The sequence below is a fragment of the Aphis gossypii genome, chromosome 3, assembly GCF_020184175.1.
Source record: "Aphis gossypii isolate Hap1 chromosome 3, ASM2018417v2, whole genome shotgun sequence".
NCBI classification, from domain to species: domain Eukaryota; kingdom Metazoa; phylum Arthropoda; class Insecta; order Hemiptera; family Aphididae; genus Aphis; species Aphis gossypii.
Window position 1 is genome coordinate 23,841,420 of NC_065532.1, and position 9,043 is coordinate 23,850,462.

Here is a 9,043-nt window from a genome sequence, read left to right on the forward strand (position 1 = left end):
ATTTTAAATTTTACATTGGTGTTGGTTATTCTAGGTTTTTCCATTCCACTTAAATGCCTCTAATTTTTAATTATTTTCAATGTCAAATGTCATTTCATTTTTTTTTTTTTGAAGAAATACATTTATAAAAATTATTTTTGAAATTTTGTATAAATTTCATGTGTGATAGAAAAAACTGTGTCTATCCTCCTTGGCACATTATCATCAATTTGTAGAATATCTTATCAAATTTAATATGGGAATGGCGTCGTGTTTTGTTTTGGTGCAAATCGCTGAATTATACACGCTATCATAGTATAGACATTCTCCAGTTTTCGTCGTCGTGTGAACGGCAGTATTGTCCATTTTCGTGTTTAAGGTAAGTTTTTAAATATAATTTTATTTCTTAATATTATTATGTATATTGTTGTTTTATTAAATAAAATAATATTTGCTTGACCATAAACTGTTATAATATAAATATTATCTTGAAATTAGTATACTACTTACGCATTCCAAATTACTCATGTCACATGGTCCGTATATTAGGTTAGGTATCTTAAAAACTATAAAATGAGCAATTATTTTAAAACTAATTTTTAAATTTAATTGTCATTTATTTCGGTGTAAATTAATAAAATTAAACATATTAACATTTTTTTTTTAAATAAAATATCGCTACAATCTACATCTCATTAAAGTGCTAATTGCTTATCGAGGGAAGTATTTAAGGAGCGTATCAACGAATTCCCAAGTTTTCGGAGAAGAAATTTAGAGTACAATATGCTTGTTTAATATTTATACTTTTTGGTTAGTGTTGGTACGTTTAATAAAAAAAATAAATGTCCATCCAGTATTGTTGGAGGTACATTGTTATACTATTAAAAACTACTAAAAGCTGAGTATTATAATATAAGTTAATAATCATTAGCAATATCGCATTATTAATTGTAACATTCCATTGATAATATTGGACTTTATTAATTTAATAAATACATAAATAGAACATTAAAAATCAAATACTTTCCACTTCCTAACACTGGAGTAAAATAAGTTAATATCTACTCAACTTTTTAAAAAAAAAATCATTGAAATGAATGTATGTAATATATCTTTTTCTATTGTATGTAGATTTATATATATAAAAAAAACTTATATGTTTGTATAATACCTACACATCTTTGAAAGAGTAATAATGAACAATTTTAAATATTAATTTTGTATTAAAAATATTTAGTAGATATCTTGCATCTAAGAAAGAAACATAGTTTAATTTTAGTTGTATCTACTTCAATTCTCAGTATAAAAATAATAACTTGAAAACAAACATTATATGGAACTTCGTCAAATAAATTATACTCCATTATGTATTCACTTATCTGTAAAACAAGTTTAAGATAGATAATTAATCAGTTTTACTAAAACTAATTTTAATCAAGTTGTATCATTAAAAATGAACGTTAAATCACAATGCTTTATAACATTGTGTTACTTTTTTTTTTTTTTTTTTAACGTAGACATTGAAAATATAATTAATTGTATAGATTAAAATGTTTTATTTATATATATCTGAGTTAGCTAGGATTCTACACTTCTTTAAAATTTGTAAGATACTTATAAATAAATTAAAATATTTTTAATTATTATGTAATAAGCAATAACTAGTAATTAATACTATATAATATTAAACTTGAAAACCAAATAAAACCATATCTGATTATCTTCTTTCAGAAATTATATTCGTATAACCGTTCAAAATGGCCAAGTCAAAGAATCATACCAATCACAATCAAAGTATAATTTTAACTTAAAATTCTTTTAATAATTATTTAATAACTTCTGTGTATTTATTTAGATCGTAAGGACCATCGTAATGGTATTTATAGGCCAAAGAAATACAGACATGAATCACGTCGTGGTGTAAGTGGCAAATTTATATTTTCTTAACATTAAATGTTTATAATTGTATTGTCACTTCTATTTAACATATTTTTATAGGTTTGTCAAAAATTTTTGAGAAACCAGAAACATGCTTTAAAAGGAAATCTGTCCACCGCAGATCAGTTGGCCAGGGCTAATGAAAGAAGTGAAAAGAGGTTAGCCTTAAGGACCAAGTTTGCTGAATTCAGAAAGAAGAAAGCCGCAACCAAAAAACCATAATTCTGACTTAAAAAAATTGTTTGACATCAATAAATTTCCTTTTCGTTTATTTTAAACGAAATTAATACAATTAAAAGTTATTTTTTTATTGAATTCTTCCTGTATTTTAAGCAATTAATAAACAAACTACTTAAAACAAGAATACACAATTGTAGGAACTAATGTAAATCATTATAATTTAGAAAATGGATAGTTACATAATTCGTTCAAAAATATTGTATTTTAAATTTATGGATTATCTATAAATAATATATTTATATATCATATTATATATATTACAATTATATAATATTTACTGTACGTTAGGTAAAAACATTTTTAACAAATCCATTATTAATGTGGTTTTAAGAGATGAGTAATATAATTTCTTGATTAATATTTTTAGAAATATACATTTAAATTTTATTTGACTAAGAGGTCCTAGTATTACAATTAATCTCATTTGATTTGGAAAACTTTTCTTAACATATATCACAACTAAGCAAATTAATTTAAATTGTAGATTTAACTATTAGACATTAAATTACTGACAGACTACTATGCTATTAATATCATTCATCTTAAGTTGCATAAATAATCTCTAACATAATAAAACATTCTTAAATATCCTTTTTATGAACCATTAAATTAATCATTTTTTTTATGCAACCTATTAGCAGTAGTCTCAAACATAATATGAGTAAGCTTTTTATAGGCATTTTATAAAGGTTTTAGTACCATAGAAAATAAGAGAGAATAGTAGACAAAGATAAACAACCATTTAATATTTTTTTTAAAAAGACATTTGCATCAATTAAACATTATTTCATCAAAGGTAACATCTATTGTACATTATAAATTAAACCATAATTTTTCAGTTAATTATCTTATATATTGTATACTTTTAATTTGTATTATAGAATGAAGATTCTTCCAGATATCTCATCATAATTATTAAGAAATTATTTAGGTCATTCATGAAGTACATTAACGCTGGCATCATTTTTGTAATAGCAGCAACAATGCAACATACCATCTTCGTTGAAAAATAATTTATATTAATCAACTGTCTCTTAGTAATTATTGCTTTTATATTAGATGTAGAATCTAATTAACAAAATACAACCAATTTTAAAAAGTAATAAAATTAATGCAACTAAACTACATACGTGCATATTGTGTGATATAATATTCATGAAATCATGAATACTAGAATATTTCAACATTTTAAATGTTAAATTATAAATAACCATTCTATGAAACACTTGGATTGGTGTCTTTAAAATCTAATAAAAAGAAAAATCTCCATATTCAAGTAGGTAGTTCAACCTTTATGATAGATATAGTTCATTTACATTGAAATAAAAATAAATCTAATTCTATTGTTAACCCTTCAAAGATATATTTATCTGCATATACATTTTAAAATAATAATAAATAGGTTGTACAAAAGTATTAGTTATCTTTAGTTTATATCATTGTATGGATAACATTTTTCAATTAATAAAATAAGTCAATTATATTTTACATACCTAATACATATCTAAAATAATTTATTATTATAATTTATAATTTATAGCTAAATAAAGTTATTATCTAGGAACATTTTTTTCAAATAATAGACAATAATAATTAATAAATATAAATATTTTTTAAATTATGCTCAATCAGCAATCTTACAAATTGCTTTCAAATTATGGTTAACAATACACTTTAATTTTTAAATTATACATATTTGAGTGAATATTGTTGTAAGTTAATTACAAAATTTAATTTGAATATTACAAATATGTAAATACAAAGTTGGAAACAGTAAAGTATCTTTTAAATATAATAGTAAATTAAATCTAACAAAGTTTTTTAACATTTAAAGTGTTATAATGACCAATTTTAGATTGTAAATTATGATTTAAATATGTTTTAATAAGATTATTTTCTAAACATAAATATTTTGATAGATTATTTGTAATTTTGATTTTATTACATAGGTATTTTAAAAAAAATTGTTAGGTAGGTAGTCAAATCTTATTAGCTTATAGCACATTGCTATAATTTAATATATTTTTGATAACTATTCCAAAATATTATACGTAAGACGTTAGACTGTTAGACCATTTCCTTTAACCATTTTTAAAAAATGTTATTAAGTATTTATTATTACTTTGAAGAAAAAATATTTTCTTTTTTTTTTGTAAATTTGTTTATAAAATATCTTACACAATTTTGTTTACTGATAATTAAACCATTACTACCACTGTAAAATGTATACACGTATAATATAATACAAAATATAAATTTGGTACAAAAGAGCTGTCAATAAAAATGTTATTTTTGGTTTAAATACCTACCTAGTTTATGGTTTTAAATCCCAAGGTGGGGAGCGATCAATCAATTAGCATATACCCCCTATATATACCCCCTCACCACGACTCCCCCGATAACCACAACTACTATATTACTCATACTCGCAATTCGTTCATTTCTATGTCATTTTTGCTATTGATTGATGTTGACGCCTAAGTAGCATAAGTAGGTAGGTATTTAAAATCATAAACTTTTTAGAATTCAATGGTAGGTAACTAACTTTGTAACAAAATAATATTTATTCAATTAGGAATTTAATTTAGGACGATAAACTGGTTAGGTTAGGTTTGTTATTCTCATCGTACAAATGTACTTAACATATTAACATAATACATTTTCGGTCAGCAGTTCACGTGTTTAGATTTATTAGTTTTGTTATTAGAGTGGATTGATCTATTGTGAAACTTAATGATAAGAACTCCGATTTTTCATCGAAATTTAAGTTGGCATATAAAATAGTCATAACTCTCATAATAATTAAATTATGGTGAGAAACCTACATTAAGTAGGTATGAACAGAGATTAAGTTCTAGGTTGACTCACTCCATTAAAACTAATAAAATTAAACGTATAGGTAGTTGATTCGTGATCGTAGAAGTAGATTTGCTGTAGCAGCTATACGATATTAGTCGCTGAATGCTTCATACTGGCTTTATAATATATGCTCATTTTTTTTAGAATTGTTTAAAATCAAATTTGTACGGCAATAAATAATAATTAATAGTATATTGTGTATTTGTGTGTGATTTTCATTTTTCACACAATACAAAACGTCAACAACCTTTGCATATTGTGTCTTTGACCTGTGTGATTGTGAACGTATAACATTGAAAAATCAGAATCACATATCTCCTTTTAAAACCATTTACGTATAAATGTATAATATCTAATATTTGTAAAATTAAAATTCCAAGGAGGGCAAACAAATGGGTCGTAAGTTTTCAAGGTGGGTCGTGACCCTTTGACGCCGCTACTCGCAACTGGTACCTAGCTATATATTTCGTTTTATTCATTGTTTATAGAATGCTGTTTAAAAAAATATATAACCTGTCAGTCAAATCAAAGACAACAATAATATGATAAGTACCTACCTATGTAATATTGTAGATTGTACAATGTACATAATATGTCATGTATAGGATATAGATACATATAACATATTATTGTGTTTAAAAAATCTAAAAATGCGATAGGTAATAAACTAATAACTATAATAAGTGAATCGTGAATGAGTAGAACTCGATTGCTTGCGATTTACCTTTTAAGGAATACTACTGCTTATGTTGGTTGAATAACAATGGAAACCCATAAATAAATATATACGAGTATACAGCACGGTTGTGTACTAAACGTTGCCAAATGTATAATTGTATAATTTATAAAATTGTATTATATACTAGATTCTGAGCCAAACGATGAATGTGTATTGATTTTACAATGATGTTTAATTTTTAATTTTTTAACTTTAAGTGTCATCACTTTTTGCAGGTACTTTATTCGTCAACTTTGAGGGAGATTTTTGGTAGCAATTTGGATCTAGTTGATAGTCAAAAGTAAAAAAATGTTCAATACTCTTTTTAATAGTTGGGAAAAACAAAAACAAAAAAAAGAATTAAGGAAAACAAGAATTTTTACGCAAAACGAGTATTAACTAAACTTAGTTTAATATTTTTTAGTAATTTATAAATGTGAATAACTATATTGATACCAGACATTTTCATCAAATATTTATACTAACATTTCCTATATATATGCTTTAATTTTTAAAATACTTTGAATACTTTCAAGTTATTTGTAAATTTTTTCTGTAAATGTCGATAAAAAAGTTTTTTCCGAGGTAGGTATTAAACATGAAATTTTAATTTAAAGTTCCTCTAAATTTATCATAAAAGTTATTTAAAAATAATTCTAAGATAAGGGTTTGAAAAAATTTATCAAAAACGAGAATATTTACAAATTATTTTGTAGTTAAAAATGTTCAATTTTTATACTTATGACTTAAATATTTAATTATAATTTGATACGAAATTTATAATAGATAAGTCAATCATACTGAAACTAAAAAATATTAAAACACAATTTTTTTATAGCCATTTGAAGCTCAAATTTAGATGATTTTAAATTATTTAAATTAATTATAAGTTGTTTTCTATGTAGTATTATACTATTATACCTATAGCATATTAATATATTATATTGTCTGAAAAAATCATATTATGAATTCCTGACATTATATTATATACTTTTAATATAAATTGATAGTCCGTCTTCGTTCAAAATCGTTATTTGTATGCAATGGCAAATTATTTATCGTTTAATTAAAATTTAACACGCACATTACAGTGTCTTACTTAATGACGATTGATTTATAGGTATATATATTCCGATATTCGACAATACGAAAAAAAGAAACAATATTATACATCGTTAATCTGGGTAACTTGAAATAGTTACTTGGTTCTATGGCCTTAATGAATATATTTTTTGCAGAAATTTTTTTTTTCAGCTTAGAATAAGAAAAAGAAAGTCAAAATCGTTTAAAGTCACCCAGATTGACGGTAATACATAGCTGTGTACACAAACGTCACAGCCAGTAATTTGTCGCGGTCGACTTATTAGTATTTTATTAATTAAGTATTATGTTTAAACATAAATATATAATATGACGCATATTCAATATTTCTGTATGGTATTGTATCACTTAAACATTTTTGTTGATTTTTCGTCAATGTAAACCATTGTAAATACTTGAACAAAATTTTATGGAAAACGATCACTAATAAATCAGTAATATAATATAATAACAAATGTACGTAAAAATTGAACTTGTTAAGTTTATAATGAAAAATACACGGATTTTTAAATTTAGAAAAAAAAAATATTTAATTCGTTGAAGGTCAAAATGTGTTGAGCAAAAATGTTTGATAATAAATAAATTTACTCTAAAATTTAAGCTAAAAACACTGCAAAATTGAAAATATTGAACATAAGTTTTTGTATGTTATAGTAAGACGTAGACAACACATGTGGTTGTTCGTATAATATTATCGAAACCATTAACTTTGAGTCATTAACCAAACACATATACCATGATAATATATTACTATACGACGTATTCATTAGTTTTGAAGCTAAATGTAGCAGTGTAGCACGCGCGCTTGGTTTTTCTCCCCGCCAAGCTCATGACGCTGAATCTTATTATATTTATTTTTGGTCGACACTGGGACATTTGACACTCAAACACATATTATATAATCTTTTTGCGTGTCAGATGTTTAATACATAACTCAGTATTTGTAGTCGTCACTATAGTCAAGTAGTCGTGTTGGTGAGTGGATATGCGAATGACGTGCGATTGTTTTATAATCATTATGCTGTTACGTTACAGAGACGGCTTGAACATTCAAACTTTAGGATGGGTGGTTCGTGGTTGATCATCTTTAATAATACCTATTGAATTGGTTTAAAATAACTATATAACTAATTAATTATTCTGAGATATTTTAATATTTTTTAATCTGTATTATGAGTACCTAAATAATATTATGTACTAATAACTCAGTTAAACTGTTTTTTTAATTAGTAAAATATCAAATCTGCGCAGTGGTGGGTGGATGGGTGGGTGAGCGTATATTTTAGGTTTGCCCAGGTCAATTAAAATTGTCAAATCACGACTGCTACGTCATTATACCTACGCAATAAGTATAAGATTGAGAAACGGATGCTCGACACATTGATTATTGTTTGTCATTATTATAAAACTATAACCTAGATAGCCACCTATACGTTGTCTACCGTTGTGTACCATCACAGAGGAATTGAAAATCTGCCGTGTATTGCTTATACTTTTTTAAGACCGAAAGAAAACTCATGATGCGGCCATGTGGGTATATTATATAATAGCGTTTTGGAATATCCTAACTGCGGCACTAAGCTCTAAATCCCAAAAAGTGAATTTGAATGATTTTTAAATTCCTAAATCACCCAAGGGCCAAGACGGTCCATAAAACGAAAATGTGAGCAATAATAAAAGTATAATACAATAATAGTTTATAATAAAGTCTATGGAGAATGGAGATACATCTTGTAGATATCTAATAAGAGATATATTTTCATAGAAGATTCCTATTTATTTTTGTATTTATTCAGCGTGTAACAGAAAAATCTGACATTTGTACCTAATTTAAACTATAAATATTTATAAGTACAACAGTGAGATCTTCATCTTTATGATACACTATAGTCTGATGTATAGAGTATAGATCATATTATAAAAAAAAATTCCGTTTAAATTGTTTCCAACCAATGAGCTATAGCCTACCGACCTTTTATGAAACATATATATTATGTGCGTATTACATTTAATAGTTTTCTAAAATTGTCTTGATTAATATTAGTCATCAAATTGCTTCAATAATTAATATGCGAGTTTAGTGAATTTTATTTTTGCACACGTTCTTTATTTGCAGCTATTGTGATTGATTATTATAAATGTATAAAAATGTTCATATCTTCCTACATTTTCAATTTAATAATATCAAAAGTAATGGTCAATCAACTT

General features: G+C 24.8%; 1 protein-coding gene across 1 annotated transcript; it reads left to right on the plus strand.

Annotated features, from left to right (window-relative positions):
* The first annotated feature begins 202 nt into the window (after positions 1 to 202).
* On the plus strand, positions 203 to 2,215 carry LOC114132341 (60S ribosomal protein L29). The gene is made up of 4 exons (XM_027997779.2): positions 203 to 358; positions 1,711 to 1,773; positions 1,835 to 1,899; positions 1,978 to 2,215. Exons 2-4 carry the CDS (start codon positions 1,737 to 1,739, stop codon positions 2,137 to 2,139), a joined length of 264 nt encoding a protein of 87 aa, XP_027853580.1. The 5' UTR covers positions 203 to 358; positions 1,711 to 1,736; the 3' UTR covers positions 2,140 to 2,215.
* The last annotated feature ends 6,828 nt before the right edge of the window (positions 2,216 to 9,043 follow it).